Consider the following 25530-nt stretch of genomic DNA (forward strand, 5'->3'; position numbering starts at 1 on the left):
AGAGTAGGCCATTCGTTTCAACCCATCGATCAAGGCGAAACAAGATCATTTTCTCCAACAATTTCAGTATACAAGACAGCATTGCTATTGGGCGGTACGAATTGAAGTCGGACGCGGGTTTTCCGGGTTTTTGAATAGCTATAATTCGTACTTGTCTCCAATCATCCGGAACAATATTATGTTCCAGAAACCGATTGAATAAATTCAACAAGCGATGTTTCGCCACATCAGGGAGGTTTTTCAACAAGTTGAACTTAATTCTATCCGTTCCTGGAGCCAAATTGTTACAAGAAAGGAGAGCAAGAGAGAAATCTACCATCGAAAACCCGGAATCAAGATCGCACCTATCTTGTGGTATATCTCGAACAATTTTTTGCACAGGAGCGGAATTGGGACAAACCTTCCGCGCAAAATTAAAAATCCATCGATGTGAATATTCTTCGCTTTCATTCGTTGAAGAGCGATTTCTCATGTTTCGAGCCACTTTCCATAATTTTTTCATTGACGTTTCTCGTGGAACATTGGCTATCCCACCATGGATTGGCAGGCCTTCGGCGAAGAGTGGAACCTGGGATGGGTTTCGTTTGAGCGCGAACCGCGCTGCCATAGATCAAACGAGAAAGGAAGTTATACTCCTCCAATGGAGGTAAACCATCTCTGGAATTGATGGCTAGAGTAATCGCGTCCGTATATTTTTTCCAGTCAATGTGTCTTGTGAGATCATATGCCATGTTTATAGATTCAGAAGAATTCGACCCAATGGTGATGGAAATTTTGATTGGCAAGTGATCACTACCGTTGGGGTTCTGGATTACATTCCACTCGCAATCTAACGATAGTGAATTCGAGCAAAGCGAGAGGTCAAGAGCACTTGGGTTAGCAGGAGGTTTAGATACACGTGTTGTTTCCCCAGTGTTCAAAACGGTCATATTGAAGCTGTTACAAAGGTCATATATCAACGATGAACGATTGTCGTCGTACTGTTCCCCCCAGGCAGTTCCGTGAGAGTTGAAGTCTCCCAAGATCAATCGTGGCTCAGGAAGGAGTGAGCACATGTCAACAAGTTGCTTGCGGCTAACTGCAGCTCTCGGAGGCCAATACAAGCTGACAATACAAAGGTCTTGTCTTGTTCGCATGACAAGCAACAGCTTCGATCCCCCCAATAGATGGAAGGTCAATTCTAAAAAATGAGTGGCACTTAGAAAATAAAATCATGATTTTGAATGAAGGTAACCGGATTACAGATTTTTGTCCTGGAGTACAGAATGGTACAGATTTTTTTATTGTTACATTCATAACACATGGGGATGGTCAAGCAGATGAAAAAGAGATTCGCATTCGTGGGGAACATTTAACAACTAATAGTAAGCAATCTCAGTTTAGCAAGAATATGTATAAGTATCATATAATAGATGAGAAAATTGAGGCTTAAGTAATATTTTGATGCTAATAAAGCAGTTTTTTCATTGCTACCAACATTTTAATGAAAAAGTACAGATGAGAAAGATTTTTTACCATCCTAGTACAGATTAAAGTGTGGCAACTCTGCTCCATACATAAGTTACATGATCAACGATAACATTCTTGTCTCATTATAAAGTTCGCAAAACTGAGAACTTTGGTTATTAATGAGTTATTGATGAGCGGTAGAACATAGTTTGGGAACAGCATAATCGCTTTAGTCATAGGATCGTTTGAATGAGTCAATATATTGGGTTGGGGAAAAAGAAATGTCGTATATTGTCAATATATGGCAACACTTGAACATATTATGTGTTGTACTTATCGCATCGGGTCATACTATACGGCTATTTAAAGACGACAATCTATGCTACAAGTGTCGTATTGACAGTATTGTGATTGTCCTTAGTATTTTGATTGTCCTAAGTTATAGCGCGTCAAAGATGGAGTCCACCAATCAAGAAATTCGCCATATTTTACGTTTTACTACCTGCGAGGTGCTACCAACTGCAACGAAGGCGGCCGAAAAAATTAGTGTAGTTTATGGACCCGATACTGTAACGATTCGCACAGCACAGCGTGTGTGTGTTTGTGATGTTTGTGGTATAATGAAGTTGCCTTCTAAATGGCAACCAGTTTGCGAACAAAACGGCGCATATTTGACTTAAATTGGATAATTTCAAGTATGTTAAATAAAGCGTCATATTTCGATCAGATATACGACATTTCTTTTTCCCCAACCCTATACGATTGGCGGATTGATCATGGTCATGCTTAACATGGGACGAAAAGGATACTTTTAGCTTCTCAAATCGTTCAAAATTTTGCTTAACGACTGCCTCCAATGAAAGCCATCTCGTTGCGTAACGATCATCATTTTTATGTATATTTAATTTGGAAACTTCGGATCGAGTGTGTCCAAAAAAGGTTTGTGAGAATCGCATTGCGCAACATACCGTGGCGTGAACCGTTGAATTTGCCACCCTATTCACATCGATGCATGCTGCTAGCCTTGGACACGCTGGAAGACAGAAGAAAACTGCAAAACTGCCCTCAGTTACTTGCACAACTTGACTTCCATGTTCCCCGAAGGACTTTGCGGCAATCATCCCTGCTACAGCCAAGTTTCCATCGAACTCTATACGGATATCATGAATCGATGACAGCGATGATTCGTGAATTTTCTTTGGTGGAATCTGCGTTTGAGTTTGGAGAACCGCCAAACCGATTTAGGAATAGATTGAGGAGAGCATGACTGTTTTTATCTATGCATTTATGTGAAGTTTCATGTATGTAAACTAGTCTAAGTTTTTATTCATTAACACAAACACATTGTCGGATGAATTATACAATATACAATATGTGGCAACCCTGGTAATAGAGAAGTGCGGGGTAAAGATGCGCTCGAAGCGCTTTGGTCTTTTTGAAACAAACGAGCATAAAAAATCGACAACAATGTATTTGTTTGACACATTATTACACCAGCTGCTCATACATATAAGTAAGATATATTTCATGAAAGTGGCAAAAAGTTATGAGATAAGAAGAGTTTTGCGTTGTTTTGATCTATTATTTTCAATCTTGGGGATGACGATTTAGTTACCTAAAATAACTGGGAAGCTAGAATGTACATTGTCAAGAAAACCTTCATTTTAGATAAAAGTGCGTATTCGTTTTTGTGAAAAAGTTCAAGAGCTTTTTTTAGAAATTCGATTAGTTGGAAAATAGCTTTTGGGGCAAAAGTTCGCACCAGTGTTTCGATCTTAATAAAATGTTTTCAATCAAATTTTTAACGGGACCTACAAGAAGAAAACTAATTTGAAGAAATTCACTTCAGAAATGCTCGAAATGGCCCGACAAAGGCTTCGGAAGGGAGTTTCGAAGCGTCGGATTGTGCTCAGCTCTGAGGAAGAGGTTCATATCAGTAAGTGATTCATGATTTGAATCTTATTTTATTGACTTCTGTTGGGATGTGCCAGCGAGCCCCTAGGGCAGTTCAGACCAGTGTTTACGAGTGAGCAGTCTGGGGATCTGGCAACCCACTGCAGAGCACTGGAAAAAGCATTCTATGGTTTGACTTTCACAGATTTACGACGCCTAGCGTTTGAGTTTTCGAAAGCCAATAACCTCCAGTACGGATTCAACCAAGTTGCAAAACTGGCAGGAAGAGATTGGGCTTCTAGCTTCATGACGAAACATCGTTGGTCTCTTCGAGACTCACAACAGCGCAACGAAGCAACAGCGCTCCAAGGCAAAGCGTTGGAATCCTCAGAATTGAAATCCAAGATGAGAAAGAAACATTAACAATTTCTTGAAAATAATTCAAAATGAATTTCAAATGTTTTTTTTATTTTCACCATGCATTCAATTCAATAACAGTTATGTTTCATTTATGTTTATGTTTTCACAATGAACTTTAAATAAATATCGCTTTCTTCAACAATGAAATTCAAATAAATCAGGTGAAGGTACCTATGTATTTATAAACTTGATTTGTTAATAAAAATAATTCTGTTTCAAATGTTGGAAATTTTCAGATTTTTCATATTGTCAGTCTCCTCCCTCCCAAAAATCGGTCCTGTGGTTCAAAAGTTATGAATTTTTGAAAAAAAAAAAAGGATTTTTTTGAAAAATGGGGAAAAATGGACTACAATAAAATGGAAATGGACACCCTTATGACAAGAATAAAAAAATACGGGTCTAATGTTTTGCGATAAGGAACAACACTATCGCTTTTCACGAAATTCTGAAGCCACTATAACGGTTTGGCATAGAATGGCTGTTATTCTATGACATTGAAAATTCTAATTTCAAAATTCAGAGAATTATTTGTTTGTAATATAGAAACACGCATAAAGTTTGGTTCACACCAAACACCGTTTCGAAAAAAGGAGCGAAAATCTCGCATTTTATAAATTTTAACATATGTATTTTTTTCGTGTACAACTTCTCGGCACGACACTATCAGAGCGGAGGGCGGTATAAATAATTCAACTAAATTTATTCATTATATCTGCAATTTATAGTACCACTGAGCCCATCCAGTTTTATTAAAGTTTGCAGTTTGCATGCTGTGAGCTCACATGCATTCTGTCAAGCAGTGCCGTAGCTGTTGGTATTAATCACACGGGGGCCGAGAGCTGTTTTCTTCCCAACGTCGGACGAGGGAATCATAGCACCAAAACAAACCACAATTTTCGATCGTCCCAGAGACAATTCCTCGCGCAATTACACCCTGGTGCCGTGAGAAGCGCCTGGCAACGTGATATCTCGTAAGCCCAACGCCATCCAGTTCCTGGGCTGCAACTTGCATCCGTTGCAGCAGAACAGGAACAGACGGATGCAGGGCTCGCCATGAACGCAAATTGCAAATGGAAAATAGTTTATATTGCTTCGTTCCTGGTGTGGCCCGATATCCCTCGCGTTTGCCAGCAGCGATGTCGCAGTTCGTTTTCGCTCATTTCATCAGCAAAATAAGTGGTGCAAATGAAACGAAAAATTACAGAAAAGCGCTTTTCATTAAATGGAATTGTAAACCGTGGGATTAGTGGTATTTCTGTTCCCCCCTTTTCTTTCCCGCGTACAGAGGTTGTCGCTAATTTGAACATTCAATAGTATCGCAACAATACAATCGGTTACGTGCTGTTAAGGGCTTTTTTCGACTATTTGTCGGTGTTTTTGGGACGAAGAACACATTTAAGGACGTTGCGTTTTCATGTTTAACAGTCCCACAATTGCTGTTGGTGAATCGGCCAATCGATAAATTTCTCTCTGAATTTAAACTGGCCCACAACCATGAGCAATGGGAACTATTGAATGACACTAAACGTTTCCTAAATCAATATCAATATAATCAATAAATCCCTCCGAAAAAAAATGTGGATCACTGCTATGATAGTATATGAAGACCTCAGCAGAATACCTTTTCAAACGAACTATACATTTCGCCAGATGCATTCGAGTGAAGCCTCCGCAAATTCAATATCATACGCTTCACAACATAGTGCAAAGATAACCCATCTTTAGAATGCAGGCACATAGTATATTGTATAACTCAGTGGGTACCATCGCATCTGTGCGGAAGGATGTGCAATAGCGTGTAGTCAATATATAAAATCGTTGCCAAAAAAAAGGCTTATCAAAGCGGCTCGACTTAGTCTGCCATCGCTAGCGCTCTCCAGCGAAAACCCGCCGAACGAATCCACACCTCCAATGTGATGCAGACAGGCAATTTTTCATCCTTATGCAGGTATTATATTTTACCCACCACCATGTATTCGCCCGGGAAATCTACATATTTTCTTCAATCAACCCTGTGTATTGTGATATTGATTGGGCTCACATGAACATAAAAGTGCTTCATGTTGGCTATCCCAAGCACTTGCTTTATTTTCTCGCTGACTGACGAACTTCGTAATGATGGTTATGAACAGCAGTAAAGTTGCCGTAGTTCAACTTTTACATTTAATTTTGTTACAGGAAGCAACACCGAGGAAAGTTTTGAGAACTTTCCTGGAAAACTGCCGGAGATAATTTGATATACTGCTGTGGATTGTGGGGAGATCATTTTTATGTTATAAAAATAAAGTTGAGCAGTAAGGAGCACTCTCCGTTATGGGGCTAACCTTCTCTTGAATGGATTCATAATGACTTCACTTGTGGCTGACTGATTTGAAATTTTAGAGAGACCAATTGACTCGAACGTTATTGCATTTTATCGAACATTCAAGTCAATCGTACACACATATTCGAGACTTGTAACAGATCTGTCGGTGCACCCAAACTATCGTTGGCAGAAAACATTTCATCTTCGACAAAAAATATGCTTATGTCCAAAAGGATGAAATGAGCAAATGAAAGCATCTATTTCAAAAGCTTTAAAATGTTTGTTTGTATGAGAGCAGACATATCTTTCTTTTACTCTTTTTTCATCTCTTTTGGGATTGTATACAAATAAAAGTCGAAACGAAATGAATTAGATACGAAATAGACAAAAGTCTTAATGATGAATTTGCTGAAAATATCAGAATATTTCACAAGAACTAATTTTTGCTATTAAAAGTGCACACGAAGAGTATAATAGAAAGGTCGAAGCTGAAGTCAAATCATGTCCGAAGAAATTCTCTAACTACGTAAAGTCTAAGCTCAGAAGCAATAACATCCCATCGCAGATGCATCTTGATGAAGATGTAAAGAATATTCCGAACGAAATTTGTAATCTCTTTGCAAAATTATTTCAGGAAGTACTACATGGGCTGAAAAGTCCCGAGATTTTTCAACTTCACTAATAAATGAACAAGATTCATTTCGAGAGGTTCATCTGTCACTAGCTTATGTGTGAAGTTTCATGACATTTTCATGACATTTCAAAAACTACAGTCGAGAATTCGTACATTGTTTAACATTGTTTTATGATGGGACAAACTTCTGAACAATCAATACAGTGGTTGACGAAATGTTGTTCCACTTCTGTTTCTTCGAGAATAATAGTTTATCGGCGGTTTAGTGTATTTAAAATGGGCCGTAAAAGCATCGTACATGCACCTTGCCCTGGAAGGCAAAAAGAGGCTACGAATCCAGAAATCGTAAAACAAGTGCATCGACTCGTTTTGAACGATCGTTAAGTGAAATTACGCGAGTTAGCTGAGGCCATAGGCGTTTCAAAAGAACGAGTAGGAGACATTCTGCACGACATTTTGGGACATGAAAAGCCTATCCGCGCGATGGGTGCCGCGTTTTCTGACCGTCGATCAAAAACAGCGTTGACGTTCTTGTAATCGAGTGGACTTCTTTCGACATTTTGTGACAATGGATGAAACGTGGATCCATTACCCCACTCCTGAGTCCAATAGACAGTCTACAGAGTGACACTGAGGCATTTTTCGAAGACTTAGACGTTTCGTACTACAGAAAGAGAATCGAAATGTTAGAAATTCGCTATACCAAGTGTATTGCCCTCGAAGGAAACTATGTTCAGGAATAAATACAGCTTTGTCCAAAAAACGATTGTTTTCATTAAAAATCCTGGGACTTTTCAGCTCATGTAGTATATACCACATTTTCCGAAAAAAATCACAATTGGGACTTTTATTTTTACTGGAATATCCAAATGACATATGGGTGAGCTATCTTTCACAACAAGAAATATGCCATACATTAAAGAAATTAGACGGAACGAAAGGATCAGGACCTGACGGAATAGCACCTGTATTCCTGAATAATCTGGCTGAGGAGCTCACCCTTCTAATACATCGCATTTTCAATGTATCACTACAAACTGGAATATTCCCAGAAAAAAGGAAACATTTGTATTCCTAAACTATTCGAAACAATAGTGAATGAAAAAGTCTTCCAACAAGTAAGGAATAGAATAACGTGTATGCAACATGGCTTTTTCAGAGGCCGCTCAACTGCAAGTAATATGTTGGCATTTGAGATTTTTATTTTGAATGCAATGGAAAATGGTAAACACGTAGAAGCTCAGTGTAAAGAGCTTCGGTAAAGCATTTGATCGCATGTGTATACCATAATTAAAGGGTGTGTCACATCAAATTGTATCACGGAAAAAACGCTGTAGAAATTCGCCCAGTAGACCGATCCTTTTGAAAATTTTAGACAGTAAAATAAAAACTATTAAACAACTTTTGGTATTTTCTTTTTATTCATACTTCGAGCCCAAGCCCGTATGCTCGCACCTTCCTCTTTACCCCGTCCATAAGGTTCTGTACAACGTCAGGTTGTAGTTTTTTTTTTGAACAGAAATCCATTTTCTCTTGAAGTCCGCCTCCGATTTGACAACTTTTGGGTTCTTCCGGAGGGCCTGCTTCATAATCGCCCAATATTTCTCTATTGGGCGAAGCTCCGGCGCGTTGGGCGGGTTCATTTCCTTTGGCACGAAGGTGACCCCGTTGGCTTCGTACCACTCCAACACGTCCTTTGAATAGTGGCACGAAGCGAGATCCGGCCAGAAGATGGTCGGGCCCTCGTGCTGTTTCAATAGTGGTAGTAAGCGCTTCTGTAGGCACTCCTTAAGGTAAACCTGCCCGTTTACCGTGCCGGTCATCACGAAGGGGGCGCTCCGCTTTCCGCAAGAGCAGATCGCTTGCCACACCATGTACTTTTTGGCAAACTTGGATAGTTTCTGCTTGTGAATCTCCTCCGGAACGCTGAATTAGTCCTCTGCGGAGAAGAACAACAGGACCGGCAGCTGACGAAAGTCCGCTTTGACGTAGGTTTCGTCGTCCATTACCAGGCAATGCGGCTTCGTCAGCATTTCGGTGTACAGCTTCCGGGCTCGCGTCTTCCCCACCATGTTTTGCCTTTCGTCGCGGTTAGGAGCCTTCTGAACCTTGTATGTACGCAGGCCCTCCCGCTGCTTGGTCCGCTGGACGAATGAACTTGACAAATTCAGCTTATTGGCGACATCCCGGACCGAACTTCTCGGATCACGTCTAAACTGCTTAACTTCGCGCTTGTGATCTTTTTAACTGACGGAGCATTCATTTTTGCCGTTCTTCACCTGCCGGTCGATGGTTAGGTTCTCGAAGTATCGTTTTAGTACTCTGCTGACCGTGGATTGGACGATTCCCAGCATCCTATCGATGTCCCGATGTGACAACTCCGGATTCTCGAAATGAGTGCGCAGGATTAATTCACGACGCTCTTTTTCGTTCGACGACATTTTTCCAAATTTACGAAAAATTGACAGTGAAGCATGGCCAACGCCATCTATACACTCTTATCTGATTATAAGCGAAAGCTGAAGATATAATTCCTAAAAATTAAATTTCTACAGTTTTTCCGTGATGCAATTTGATGTGACACACCCTTTACTCTTCAAATTGCAGAAAATTGAAATGGAACTAAGCAACTAAGCTAGACGTTTGTATTTTATTGTGCATGATTGAAAACCTCCTCTGTAAATTATAATTATTATATGAACATAACAGTGGCGACGTAGGAAAAAATTATAAAGGGTTGTATCCAGGACACGACCGCATATTTTCGACGTAGAACTACGCAATTACATTATGGAATCCACTCCGAATGTTATTTTAGAAAGCATCGAAATTTTTGTAATAGATTATGTTCTTCTCTACAAATAAATTTGATGAATTTTACGTTTGATATGATGCCTAGGACTACCAAATATGTGAACGGAAGAATTGTCAAACGATCAGTGTGTTTTACTTTTTCCTCTGAAATTGTTGCACATCTCATGTTCATGTAGTTCTCGAACCGCGAAAGTTCATTCATCTCTAGTATCTGAAATGACGAATGCCCAGGCTTCTCAGTTCAATAGTACGTTTTAGGGAAACATATTCTGGTCTGCACAACGACAAGCGAGTACAAAACTACTCAACACAGAAAATACCCCCGACTTGCATGCATTTGCAAAGCGGATTTCCCCAAGCACATTAATTTTGAAGTCCGTGTTAGGGAAACACAGCTCGTGGGAACAAAAATGCCCCCGATTTGCATGTATATTTGCAAAGCGGATTTCCACAGGTACATCGATTTTGAAGTCTGTGTTGGGGAAACTGTAAACGGGGCCAATCAAAACCTGGCAGTAGGAAGTTCTTCCAATTTTCATGAATTTAAACCGTTTAGAGATTAAGGAATTGTAATGTATAGCATATCAAACAAATCTTAGAGAGATTCCGATTCGATTGGTATGCACATCATGCGAATTTGTTCACAGTGAAAATAGTTATTAACGTTAACTTTATTTCATAAAAACGTGACCTGTTTTCTGATTCGGTACCCTTCCTGAAAGACGTAGTTCTACGTCAAAAAATAAGTATAGGAAAAGTAAAAAAATAAGTAAAAAAATAAGATTTTTGTAATCGACCAATTTTGAACAGTGACTATTATCGACACAAGGTGTGAATGAAAAAAAGTCACAGGAGGGTTATCAATTTTTCTCATCAGTAAAAACATGTTACTTTAATGTTACTTCTCGAGCGGGAACATACCTTGGTTTTTATTTATGAAAATTTAAATAAATCATGTTTCATATTTCAAGTTATTTTTAACACAACTGCTACCACATACAATTTTACACTTACACTTGTGCTAAATTTTTTACAAAACACGATCGGTCATTGATATGAAATTTCATGAAGCAACCAACATTGAAGTTCCAAATTTAAATTTCATTTGCTATAATTAATCGTATCACTCACCTTACTTGCAATTCAAAATTGCCCCCGACTTGCATATATTTGCAATGCCGATTTCCCTCGGGCACATCAAGTCTCTGTTAAGGAACAAATTTCAGTGAGAACAAAAGCTCCTCTACTTTAATGCTTTTGCAATGCCGATTTCCCCTAGGCAGCTTGGCTTTGATGTCTCTGTTAGGGACCCGCTGCATATGTCGTCAATTTCGACCAATCAGAAGTGGTTATTTCCGTTAGAATAGGAGCTGAGATTTTTCAATTATTCGATAGTTAGTTACATGATATATATTATTTTATTCAAGATGAAAAATTGTTATAGAGTGTCGAAATCATTTGATGCAAAAATCTCATCAATCCATCATGAAATAACTGAGCAATAAGCGTTTGAAATTGGACATTTTTCACGATGCGATCGATTTTCGTTTTTCATTTTGTACCCCCATATGTTCCCGAATGACGTAATCCTACGTCAAAAGTTAGCCATTGTGGTACTTTCGTTTTTCAGAATTCGCCATCTCATAAATCCAAACCATTGTCTAACAATATTGGCAAGCTGTTTGGTGGAGTTATTGACCTGGAATCTACTTTGTATAAGAACAGAGACAAAATCGATCTTAGATTTGCAGATGTATATTAGTGAGCAATAGAAACGAGAGAGTGAGTTACAGTTTGCGGGTTCTGGACATCGAATAAAGATGCTGGTAGCGGTGATAATTGCTGGTTAGCGTGAGTGACAAGAGGGCATATTGAAATCTTTGAGTTACGGTGAGTCGTTGATCAAGTGAGAGTGGGAAGCCAAGCGGAGAGGCTGACACTGAAATCAAGGAATTCAAGCGACATCAACAATTGGGCGTCTAGACTAGACAACACAACTAGAAGTACAAAACAAAACAAAAAAAAACAACCTCGCTGGTAATAGCTACTACTGAATCAGCATTGGTGTGTAGCTACGTGAAGTTAGCGAAGAAGTTGTTGTTGCCATCTGGTATTCAAACATGTCTTGTATGATTGGAACGATGGACGATTATGTCCGTGGCTCTAGTTTCAGTGATTATATGGAACGCATGTATATATTGTTCGTTTTGAATAATATTTTGGAGAGCAACAAAAAGAATATTTTTGTAACCTTTAGATGAAGCTCATTTTTCCAGGTTCTACTATTACGTCAATTGATTACGCCGATATGATAAACAAATAAACCGAGTTGGCCAAGCTAAGGGCGAAGGAAGTTAATGAACGGGAAGAAGAGCATAGAAGTGTAAAGTATGTGAGATAGCGTTTAGGAGCAAGGGTACAGCAGGAACATTATAACAATGACAGAGCTGGTCCGAGCAGATATAAAGGGTGTGTCACATCAAATTGCATCACGGAAAAAACGCTGTAGAAATTTAATTTTTAGGAATTATATCTTCAGCTTTCGCTTATAATAAGATAAGAGTGTATTGATCACGTTGGCCATGCTTCACTGTTAATTTTTCGTAAATTTGGAAAAATGTCGTCGAACGAAAAAGAGCGTCGTGAATTAATCCTGCGCACTCATTTCGAGAATCCGGAGTTGTCACAGATGCTGGGAATCGTCCAATCCACGGTCAGCAGAGTACTAAAACGATACTTCGAGAACCTAACCATCGACCGGAAGGTGAAGAACGGCAAAAATGGATGCTCAGTCAGTTAAGTCCGGGATGTCGCCAATAAGCTGAATTTGTCAAGTTCATTCGTCCAGCGGACCAAGCAGCGGGAGGGCCTGCGTACATACAAGGTTCAGAAGGCTCCTAAACGCGATGAAAGGCAAAACATGGTGGGGAAGACGCGAGCCCGGAAGCTGTACACCGAAATGCTGACGAAGCCGCATTGCCTGGTAATGGACGACGAAACCTACGTCAAAACGGACTTTCGTCAGCTGCCGAGCCTGTTGTTCTTCTCCGCAGAGGACAAATTCAGCGTTCCGGAGGAGATTCGCAAGCAGAAACTATCCAAGTTTGCCAAAAAGTACATGGTGTGGCAAGCGATCTGCTCTTGCGGAAAGCGGAGCGCCCCCTTCGTGATGACCGGCACGGTAAACGGGCAGGTTTACCTTAAGGAGTGCCTACAGAAGCGCTTACTACCACTATTGAAGCAGCACGAGGGCCCGACCATCTTCTGGCCAGATCTCGCTTCGTGCCACTATTCAAAGGACGTGGTGGAGTGGTACGAAGCCAACGGGGTCACCTTCGTGCCAAAGGAAATGAACCCGCCCAACGCGCCGGTGCTTCGCCCAATTGAGAAATATTGGGCGATTATGAAGCAGGCCCTCCGGAAGAACCCAAAAGTTGTCAAATCGGAGGCGGACTTCAAGAGAAAATGGATTTCTGTTAAAAAAAAACTACAACCTGACGTTGTACAGAACCTTATGGACGGGGTAAAGAGGAATGTGCGAGCATACGGGCTTGGGCTCGAAGTATGAATAAAAAGAAAATGCCAAAAGTTGTTTGATAGTTTTTATTTTACTGTCTAAAATTTTCAAAAGGATCGGTCTACTGGGCGAATTTCTACAGCGTTTTTTCCGTGATGCAATTTGATGTGACACACCTTTTAGCAGGCATTACCGTAGTCGTAGCAAGTCACCAAAAAGAGAACGAGGACAATCCACTATGCGCAACCGGTACGATCACAGCAGATTCCCTGAGTATAAACGAGGAACTGAATATTTGGATACCAAGGAGAAAATTCACAGGCCAACGTTATATGTAATTATTGCAAAAGAAGAGGGCATGTAAAGCGAAATTGTTTCAAACTGACAAACCGTAGATCCGTGAATTTTATTGTTGAAAAGGAAGATCAAATTGATAGTTACGATTTTAAACGGTTGAGTATAAGAGATCTGGAAGATGAAGAACGTGATTATCCGTGCATGATGATTTCGTCGAAAAGTAGATTTAGTAAGCCATGTCTTGTTTACGTTATGAAAATCGACTGTGAATCGGCGGTAATAGTGTTAAATTTGGCGATGTATAGAAAGTACTTTGCTCATGTTCAGGTAACCAGCTGCAACAGCAGATTGGTTGTGGTAAACGGGGACCAGTTGAAAGTTTTTGGGAAAATTCTGGTCAATGTAACTGTCAACAATATTTAGCAATTTGTTTCTCTAATCGTGCTTGGCGCAATACCCAGTTTTGTTCCACTTTTCGGTAGAAACTGGTTAGATATTTACTATCCTGGATGGAGGAACGTTTCCGGTACTCCATTGAACGTAAACAAGTTAAACGATGGTAAACAAACATTATTTGAAGATAAAACTGACTTAAGTTTACATTTTTCAAAAGTATTTAATGATGATTTTTCATATCCCATAAAAGGGTTTGAAGCAGACCTTGTCCTTAACCCTCCTGTACTCGCGTGAAAAATCATAACACGTATACTCGCGCACGGTGTCACAGACCGAAAATTGAACTTCTCTGTAATGTTGCCATTGTGTATTTTTCAGGCTTTATTGGCATTTTTTTTAAGAAGAGGGTATAATTGAATGAAAAAGCTCTAAAAAATATGTTTTCTTCGTCTTTATTATGTTTTAATAGTCATCTAATTCAGCCTTCTCAAAATAGAGTAGTTTTTGATACTCCAACACAAATAACGAAATTCGAATTTTTCACTGTTATTAATTAAAAGTAAGCGACTGAATATAATTCATGGAAGTATAAAGAGCTATAAAATAACATAAAAACGTATTAATTGATTGCGGTTCCATTGGAGTAAGAATCAGAACATAGCATAACTGCATGCTCGAAACAAACATATTTTTTACATTTCATGCAGTTGTTGCGTGTTTTTCGAGTCTTTTATCGAAGAGAAGAATGTATAATGACCTTCTACATAATTACCAGATAATAAAGGTTCTGGAATATAAAGTTTGCATATTTCTAATATTCTTTGTCTCTGTTTTTTTGGTAAACTGAGAATTAATGCCTTTTTTTAGATGGGGCATAAAAAGATGATATAAAAGGATTTCTAGAAACTTCCTTTTCTTTTTCTTGTTTTCTTGTCGATATTGTTCATTGTAAAAAAAAATCCCCGAAACTGTAACTGTTAAAAACTACCATAAGCTACCGATTAGTTTACAGTTTACTGTTTAATATTCTTCCACAAGTGAAATTCTTTCACAAGTGTGTATAGGTATGACCATTATATTTAGCGAATAACTACACGAATGTCAAACATTTATATTTTGCTTTTGAACGTATGAATCTTACGACGAATAGTTAATATATGGATTCGTTCAATCCAGTTACAAAAGACACTGAAATCATATAAGAAAAGTCCGGTAACGATCTCATGCATTATATTCAATGAATATTCCACGCCACTAACATTAATTTATACATTTCATTCAACAATATTCTAGAATATGAAAAAATGCACTTGTCCAAAAAAGTTACTCCTATACTCGCGTCGGTGTGTCAGACCGAAAGTGTTAAAAAAGTGGCACACGTCCCCTTTGTACCACACATGTGATACGCTAAACGATGACGAACGACGAATAACAAAGCTAGAGAAAATCGCAAAGTCGAAGTGTTGATATTTTCTGAGAAATGAACGAATTATTGATTTCTCGGTCTGACAGACCAATGCGCGAGTATAGGAGTGTTAAGGAAGAAAGACCGGTATTTCGTAAAACATAGGAGGTACGATTTAAGTTAAAGAACAAAGTAATTGAACACTTGAATTATTTGGAAAAGCAGAAAATCATAACGCCACTTCAGCTTAGTGAATGGGCATCTCCGGTTGTGATAGTGCTTAAGAAAGACAATGAATTAAGGATGGTTATAGATTGTTGAGTATCAATTAACAAATTCATTATTCCGGATATCGCTGGCTCAAGATATTTTCGTCTCATTGTCAGAATGTAAATGGTTCTGCTTTCGAAAAGGTCCAGACAATTTGTAGTTATTAACACGATTAAAGGTTTATATACTTATAACAGACTGCCTCAAGGCCTCCTCCAGTGCTTCGATATTCCAAAAAGTAATGGATCAGATCTTGATGGGCTTGAAACATGTCAGTTGCTATTTAGATGATGTGCTTATCGCGGGAAAAAACAAAGGAAGAATGCGAACAAAATCTGTACATAGTTCTTTCCAAGCTGGGAAAAGCGAACATAAAGGTGAACTATAAAAAGTGTAAGTTTTTTGTCAAGTCTTTTACATTTTTGTGACACTTAGTAACGGAAGATGGCCTTCTTCCATCGCCTGAAAAGTTTTTAACCATCAAGGAAGCAAAGGTTCCTAAAGATGTAACAGAGTTGAAAGAATATTTCGGACTCATCAACTTCTATGATAAATTTGTGCCACATTTATCTGCAAAATTGAGTTGCTTGTACGTTCTTTTATGAAAAGAAGTAAAATTTGTTTGGAACGATATATGTCAGAAAGCATTTGAAGACAGCAAACTGGCTCTACTCAACGCAGATATGTTGGAACTCTATGACCCGCAGAAACCTATTATTGTGGTGTCTGATGTATGTAGTTATGGATAAGGCGGAGTTCTAGCACATGCTGTAGATGGTTTAGAAAAGCCAATTAGTTTCGTGTCGTTTTCGTTGAATTCGGCTCAAAAATCCTATCCAATACAACATCTCGAGGCGTTAGCTCTAGTTTGTACAGTGAAACGGTTCCATAAGTATTTATTTGGACAGAAATTTATTATATACACGGATCATAAACCGCTCTTGGGAATATTTGGAAAACCGAGAAAAAACCAAATGTGTGTTACAAGATTACAGCGATACATAATGGAAATGTCTTTATACGAATACAGACCATCATGAAAGATGGGTAATGCGGATTTTTTCTCTAGATTTCCGCTAGACCATTGTGTAACTAAGCACTTGGATAGCGGTAGCATTAAAATCATACATTTTTTCAACGATTTTCCCCTAGAGATTCTAACCACAATAGGATGGTTGAAATGAAGCAACCAGCTAGGCGGTGTATATTTTTTAGGATTGAACAAAGACATAGAAAACTATGCTCAACCAGTCATGTATGAAAACAGCAGTGGTTCCTAAACCTGATTCAAATGCAAGCTAGATTCCAACAACTCGCCCATTTAGTCGCATCCATGCTGACTTCTTCTATTTCGATTCTAAAACCTATTTGTTAGTCGTCGATAGTTATAGCAAATGGCTGGGAATAGAGATAAGGGATGATGGAACAGATGCAAACAAAGTAATAAAAAAATTCACGGTTATATTTGCACGTTTTGGACTCCCAGATGTTCTGGTAACCGATGGAGGCGCACGATTTCACTCTTTTTACTTTTGTTCATTCATGAAACAGCAGGGAATAATTGTAATGAAGAGCCCGCCGCTAATAGCAATGGGCAGGCGGAAAGAATGGTGAGGGTAGTCGAAGAAGTTTTAAAGAAATTTATGCTTGACCCTGAAACTAGATCTCTTACAGTTGAGGATAGGGTAACACTGTTTTTAGCAAATTGTAGGAACACTTGTTCTGCTGACGACAGATTTCCATCTGAAAAATTATTTAGTTATAAACCCAAAGTTATATTGGATCTTATTCACCCTCGACGTAGTTTTAAAAAGCATCTCCAGATTCTCTCCGATAAAATGGATAAAAGACTCTCCCCGAGAAGGGGACTTATAGATGATGATAGGCCTTCCCAGGATCCATTTACTAAACTTGCTTGTTATACAAGAATCATGATAAGCATTCCATTGAAAAATGGATTGAAGCACAGTATGTGAAAAGAGTTTCATTGAATATTTTCGAAATTTCTTTTTTTCAGATATACAATCAGAGCACACCGGAATCAACTACGTATCATCCCTCCACGTCCGACGGGAACAACGATTCGGATACCTATACAGCGAGAAAAACGGTCTCGGAAAATGAGCAACTCTGATGATGAATTTTACGGAGTTCCAGATGTTCCTGCCATACCAACAGATGCCAATGGGTGTGATAGGCGTTTCAAGAAGCTGCGGCGTAGTCCAATTGCGACCAGGAGTTATACCAAGTCAAAGAGAAACAATGATCGATTGCCGACGAGTCCCGAAAATCCTGAGCAGCAATGAAATAAATATTGTACCATCATTGAGTCCTAGGATATATAAAAAAAATAGTGATGCATTTCGTTCGAAGAAATTGAAATTACAGAGAAAAACAAAATTTCATGTTTGATTTGAAAGTCTAGGAAAAAAACAAGTAAAACTCCGACTAAAATTAAGGTATTTTGTCATGATATTATATGAATTCGAAATAAGTTGAATTGGAACGCTCTGAATTTGAAGTTTTTTGTTAGGAAAGAATCTCGAGCAAGAATTATATTTATTGATAAATTGAGTAGCATAGTATAGTGGTATATTCAGTGGGAAGAACTGTCGTGTTCGACCAACCATACGAAACCAATTTCTCTAGTGAGGAACTTTTTCTGTTATACGTATAGAGAACTTGAGACGAGAATAAAATGTATGACGGAGGTGGTTGTAAAGTAGACAGCAACTAAACAAGACGTTTGTATTTTATTGTGCATGATTGAAAAACTCCTCTGTAAATTATAATATATTATATGAACATAACAGGAACAATGACTCTTATACCGGCTCAATTCTTATCTAACAAATCGTGAACAAATTGTTCATTTCAATTTCATTCTCGAACCCAGTAAAGTCCAGTCCAGTCCGTTCGGGAGTCCCACAAGGCTCTCATCTTGATTCCCTTCTTTTCATTCTGTACTTCAATGGCATCTCCTTCGTCTTTAACCGTATCAGTGTACTTGTGTATGCCGACGACATGAAGCTTTTCGCGGAAATTGAAAATGAAAACGACATCGAAGAATTCCAAAAGTTCAAAATTTACTAAAGCTGAATGTAATAAAAATGCAACTCCACATCATTCAGCAGAAAAAATCATGTATCAAATATTGTAATACGTCTTGGAAATCAAAATATATAAAAATGTGAAAAATTAGTACAACTCTGTAATCAATCAGGTAAATAGAGTGTTAAGTTTTGTCCAACGCTTCTAACTTCCAGGACCCATACACAATGAAGCTTTTATATATCACATATGTAAGGCCCATTCTGGAATACTGTAACATCGTTTGTAACCCGTATATGGTCGTATATGATGAACGCATTGAGTCAGTCCAGAAACATCTAGAACAAATAATGATACAATCAGCACTGCGAAATAATTGAACCAACAATGAATAAAAAAAACAGCTCAAAAGAAACTTGTACCGCAAGAATGATAGTTAACTTAAGAAAACATATAAGTATGTTGTTTACATTTGTTTGACGAAAATGAATAAATAAATAAATATAAATACATACTACATGTACCAGTATGGGAGACTAGCACATTTTATGTTATTTGTAAGCTCATTTAATGTAATAAATCGGGATGCCAAAACATGTGCTAAAAATTATCTTTGGGTGTAGACAATTTAGTCGTTATTGACTTCTAGGGGTTTGTGAATCTTCGAAACTATCGCGATGACGATTTATTTCCACCATCGAATGCCATTTTTCCATTTTTCAGAATTTACGTTTCACAATTAGCAAACTGTTCCACGCTGAGAGAACTTGCCTAGTCAGCGAAACCATACTAACCGCACCAAACGAACAAAACACCTACACAAATTGCTCCAAAACGGGCAGCCTCCCCGTCCAGGGTCCGGGAGACCAGAGTCGCGTAACAACGCAAACCACCAACCATAGCAACTGGAAATCGTGTCACTTGTTTGTGCCTCTGTTTTTAATTTGCGGCCCACCTTTTTCTTGTTATCGAATACCGAAAACAGAAAACACATTTCATGTCCGGTTTTCGCTTTCGTTGAATCCCCCCCCTCCGGCTGTCACTAGAGTTTGAACATAAATCAATAAACTGTTCGGAGATTATTTTTGTCGTTTGATTGAATTTGTTGAGAATCTATCGTCCGAGTAGTGTTTCCAATGTGCGAGTGTTTTGCGAAATTGAGAAAATACTTTCTATTCCGGTGCTAGACACAACATTAGGACTACGAATAATCGTGTTTGGGTTTGGCCTTCTTATGTCGAGCCACGTTTTCATCACGTATCGGACATCATTTCTTGGTTGCACTACGCAGCAAGATATCACGTTCCGCTCAGAAAATGAGGGTCGTGGCTTCATATTTTCCCAACGGAAAGATGGACCATGAGTGGGTGGAAATCAGTTGATATACTTCAATGGAGAACAGAATGATGAAAAACGAAACGATGACCCAAAAGTGAATATGAGCAGTCCCGAAAAAAGGTCTTACATAGAGAGAGAGAGAGAGAAAGAGAGAGAAGGGAGAAAGAATGTAAAACTATGTAAATTTTATGCCGAACCCCGAACGCAAATTTATCGAGAACGTAATATTTCAAATTACATGCATTTCTGAAATTGAGACGGATTGATCATACAAACTTTTTCGAAGATGATTTGCAATCTTGGAATTACGAGTACTGCATATAAATGGTTTGAAAGTTATTTGTATGACAGAACTCAACAGACTATTTTTAATGATTCAATTTCCAGTCCCGTAGGGAATAATCTTGGAGTACCTCAGGGAATTGTATTAGGGCCCCTTCTATTTATTATGTACATCAACAACATGCGACGAGTTTTACGATTTTGTGATATTAACCTTTTTGCAGATGATACTGTGTTATTCATTGCAGCTAATGATTTGAATCAGGCCGTTTTACATTTGAATGGAGATTTGCGTTCTTGAAGTAGATGGTTGAAGTATAAGCAATTGAAATTGTATATAAATAAACCTAAATTTATGGTAATCTCGCGAAATCATTCTAATGAAAACGTCTCTATTGTAGTTGATGATGAGACCATTGATCGCGTTCGGGAGATTAAATATCTTGGCGTGATTATTGAGGACAAACTCAAGTTCAATACTCACATTGACAATGTTATCAAAAAAATTGCCAAGAAGTATGGAATCTTATGCCGATTCAAAAACAATTTAACTATGTGCAGTAAAATACAGCTATACAAATCAATCATCTCTTCTCATTTAGACTTTTGTTCATCCATATTATTTTTAGAATGATACACAAATATCGAGATTACAGCGTTTGCAGAATAAAATAATGCGGTTGAGTCTGAAATGTAATAGATTCACTTCCTCATCTTTGATGCTGGACGCTCTAAAATGGTTATCCGTGAAGCAAAGAATTGTTTATTTAACTATGGTGTTCATTTTTAAAGTAGTTAATACGATCGATGCTGTCATTAAATACAATAAACACGAATAATACGCAAATATACAAAAATGTCACGGCAAAAAATAGAAGATGTTTTTGGGTTATCAATTAAACTCAAATTAATTTGCACTTTTTTATTCCTTATGTTTTTCTTTGGAAACATTGAGACTCGTTAAACCCCAAGTCTTGCTTCAGCTCGGTCCACAAACAGAAATTGAAATAACGTTTCTAAATTTATTGACTAAATAATGTTAAATATTACATTATTAACATTCATCGAGGTATCAAATTGAATAAATGAAACCATTAAAAATACAGAATGTTCTTCAGGAAGACTTTTCAAGTCCAGAACCCTCCTTTATCCACCACTTTATCTACAGAAATGTCGTTTTAATGCTTGCACCTGATACATCAGTTCTATCCTGATTGCTACATTCGAAATTGCTTTAAGCACTTCCCAAATATCCGAAACCGAATGGTTCGATTATTAATAGTTAGTTATCGACAGCTGGATCCGATGGATGTGACATGGGCTAATCCACGCTTCCCAAAGAGAAGTATTTTCTGTGGATGTGTGCTTTATCCCACAGCAGCCCTCAGGCTAGATTCATGTGGTCAATTTAGCTTTCAATCGATTAATGGCAGTTTGATGGAATCATTTCGAATGATGAATAGTCTTTTCTTGCGCGGATTTACCTCGTTAATCATCAATCCATTGGCAAAAAATACAAGGCCCCGGGAGACTGGTAGGATAGGATATAATTTGTTCGCAGTCCTCTTGACTGACTGTCATTATATGGCACACTGTGAGTTCGCTTGGTTACATTAAAATGATACGCTATGCTGGACGGAAAGTGTACAGGAAAATTGTGATTGATATATTTACCTAGTGGATCTACCCTGAAGATCGGTGTTTCTGGATCAGCCCGCAGCACCAATGGACCCGTCGAAAGCGATAGGAAAATAATTATCCAATAAAACAAATGATGTGAAATCGATTTGATTTGTAATAATTCCATTACTGCAATTTATGATCTTTCGCTTCCACAACCCAACGCAATCCACTACTTAAATGCAAACTTTTTTTTTCACATCGATCCGTTTTCGACCATCCTCTTTTCAACGACGATTAATTTCCGCAATAATTGCAAACATTCGTGATTGCCGAATTCTGTTGTCATCAATGGGTAAAATAGCCCCAAACGTATTCATATTATGTATTTCCGAACTCAATCATATCACTGGATATCACTACCGGCAGCGTTGAATGTGATAATATTTGGTCTTCACGCGGATTTTTTTTTCTCTACTGCGGCTGTTGGCTTTTATGATGATTAATTGTTTCACTTTTTAACGCGCCGTTAAAATCACATTGCCACCCACTTTATCATGATTGAATTAACCGAAATACGAGATTGGGATTCGCGCGTAATGCTGTAACCGGTGGCCTCGGATCGTAAAGAATAATATGGCTCTATCATTAATTAAAACACCGCGAAGCGACATTTCCGTTTGTACATCCATTATTGCTTGAAGTGACGGGCGGGAAAGGATGAAACATCAGAAGTAAGCGGATCCGCCTGAAATGAGAACAACGAGAGAAGAGGGAAGATATTATTACTATTTGCGTTCGTAAAACTTTTGTAAGGAGCGTCTGTCCTCCGAAGGGGCTCTCTTTTACTTCAACTTTTTTTTCTTCTGTCAGCTGTATTGATAAGGATAGGAGTGCTGGTAGCGCGTACAGTTTTGGAGGAAACTTTTCGTACGTTTGCACTCTTGTGTGTTTATCAAACACAAACTGAACATACGGAGAAAAAAAAATACTGGAGCAAGAACTTTGCGCATAAACGTATTTAAGCTGTAAAACAAAATCCTGACAAGCATGTGCGAGGGTAAATATTGAACAATGCAAGGGATGGTTATTAAAAGTTTCGAGAGCACATGACAAAAGAGGACTTCCGATTGAAATCCTATTAACACAGTTCAGAAGTCGAGAAGACGTTGGTGAAATCATGACAAACTACGAACGTGGTTCAGCGAAAAGATGTTAAAGAAATTCACACTCTGTTACATCATTTTTAAAAGATGCTTCTCCGTCTACCTCATCGTGTGTGAATACGAAGAAAGACGGAAAGATCTCGATCTGGAGTGAATTTTTCTTATTTCGTTCATGGAAATGTATTTACGAGCGTCAATATTTTCATATTATATTTTCTATTTACACTTATAATTAACAAACAATGATTCGTCACATTTGTTAGTTATTTTAGCTATCGTCATGGGCATCTTTTTAGATTTTATCAGATTATCTTGGATCTAACGAGAAACAACGCTCTTAAAGGCTAACTGAAATCGATATCCTCTGTGAGTCGAGACGTTTCCCGTTTACACGAATCATGTACAATACAGCAAAAAATACATTCAGGAACTGAACTACAAGTTGAACATGCTCCAACATTCTTCTATAGAAGTACTTGGATGGAAGCTCTTGGATATCATAATCCTGAACAAATCGAATGGGCTGTGCAAAACTACAGATTCCACCCTCTTTATCTGATTTTCCGGATCAGTGATAAATTGACAAATCAAAAGTTATCTACTTAGAATTTCTCTTGAATCGTTATCTTTTTCGCTCCAGAAATTAGAACCACGCATTGAAATTAGTCCGTAACATAGAATAGCTTATGCAAGTTGACTTAACTAATGGCTAATATGAAAATTTTCTTGCATGATCATTTTATTTATTTTTATTATTCTTTGAAGTGTTTCCTCATTTGAAAAACCATGCGTCTCCATGACTGCAATCCCGATCCAAAATGTATAGTTTTATTAAGGCTCATATGGCGTAAACCTGACGGGGCCGGGAGTTCAATATTTCGACAATGTTTGCCTTATAACTATGTTAGTAATATGTAACCGATTACTCGCGGTTGGCTCGAGGTTAGTATTACAAGTGTTTTCATAATTGTGATATTGCTATGATGTTGATGTGGTGCGTCTTCTCGCCTCGAGGGATCCAGGATAGAAAGGTCACTAGCCGGCACAAACATCAGCTCGTGTAGAGTTGTCATGAGCGGTACAACCTTTGGCTCTTGTTGAATGATCAGTGGACTGCACAACCTTTGGCCCGTGTATCTGTAAAGAGTGTGTGTATGTATTGGCGCGACTAAGTAAAAGTTTATAGATCGGATAGGAGGGATATGAAACAGGGACACAACGAAGGAAACATCATTAAACGTTGACATCGACGTCTCTGAGGAGCAAGTATAGATGAAGCAGAAGATTAGGATCACGGCTACCTAAGATATCTCGGACGGGGATATCCGATTGTCTGCCTTTTGCTCTCAGTTCTCTGGAGAGCTGAGAGTGAGCAGCATGGAACCGGATACACGACCAGACAATATGCTCGATGTCGTGGTAGCCATCGCCACAATCACAAAGATTTTTTGCTGCGAACCCAATGCGATAGAGATGCGCGTTTAGTTTGTAGTGATTGGACATAAGCCGAGATATTACGCGAATGAAATCACGACCTACATTCAATCCCTTAGACCAAGCTCTCGTCGAGACCTTAGGGATAATCGTGTGTAGCCAGCGACCGAACTCATCTTAACTCCACATGCCCTGCCAACTAACGAGTGTGTGCTGACGAGGAATGTGAAAAAAATCGTTATAAGTAATTTGCCATTCAAAAAGTGTGCCTTCTGAAGCGCCCACCTTAGCGCAATCGCGATGTATCGAATCAATGGAGACGCATGGTTTTTTGGAGATCCTGAAATTTGGATTTTCCAAAAAAGAAGGATGACAAAAGTAAAGAATATAGAAAGCTTGGGGTCTCATTGAGTTGGACACCTCAAATATCACGAAACATCGAAAGAATACCTACAGATGAATGTTTTCAATATGTTTAAGTGCAGAATAATATTTTCTTGACAAGTCTAATCTTCTTCTTCAATGGCACTAACGTTCCTAGAGGAACTTCGCCGTCTCAACGTAGTATTACTTGCGTCATTTTTATTAGTACTTAGTTGAGATTTCTATGCCAAATAACACGCCTTGAATGCATTCTGAGTGGCAAGCTCTAGAATACGCGTGATCGCAGTGCAAGTCGGAGTAAATTTCTTTGACGAAAAATTCCCCCGACCAGAACGGGAATCGAACCCGAACACCCTGCATGTTAGTTATGACGCTAACCACTCGGCCAAGGGTGCATAAGTCTAATACCTTCTTTAATTAAGAAAAATATATATACATACATATTTCTTTTTCAGGGGAATACTCCTTTATATACATACAGCCGTTCCATTCCAAACCGATATAGTGATTCTCAGATTTTCGTCAAAAGTGGTAGTTTTGTTCCTTATCGCAAATTATTAGACCCATATTTTTTTATTTCTTTGTTAGGGTGACCATTTCCATTTTAGGGTGGTCCGAAAAATAAATTTTTTCGCATTTTTGCCAAAAATGACTTTTTTCTAAAATTCATAACTTTTGAACCACTGGACCAATTCAGATGTTCGACTTATTAAATTAAAGCCAATTAGCTGGTCTTTTATGGCAGGCAGTTACTTTTGGACCTAAATGACAATTGCACGTGACTCAAGAAGCGATCTCAGTATGTTTGAAGGCCACGAGAAAGATCCAGAAGATCAGAAATGGGTTCCGTGTGAG

General features: G+C 38.4%; 1 protein-coding gene across 3 annotated transcripts in view; it reads right to left on the reverse strand.

The window, feature by feature from the left end:
- Positions 1-25530, reverse strand: part of LOC129776416 (protein eva-1-like) — a 416080-nt gene that overhangs the window by 260874 nt on the left and 129676 nt on the right. For all 3 annotated transcript variants that reach the window (XM_055782044.1, XM_055782042.1, XM_055782043.1), the window contains one exon: positions 21746-22439. In XM_055782044.1, the coding sequence (XP_055638019.1) occupies positions 21746-21878 (133 nt within the window). In that variant the 5' untranslated portion in view covers positions 21879-22439. The remainder of the gene's footprint in view (positions 1-21745; positions 22440-25530) is intronic.

This window comes from Toxorhynchites rutilus, chromosome 3, assembly GCF_029784135.1.
Source record: "Toxorhynchites rutilus septentrionalis strain SRP chromosome 3, ASM2978413v1, whole genome shotgun sequence".
NCBI classification, from domain to species: domain Eukaryota; kingdom Metazoa; phylum Arthropoda; class Insecta; order Diptera; family Culicidae; genus Toxorhynchites; species Toxorhynchites rutilus.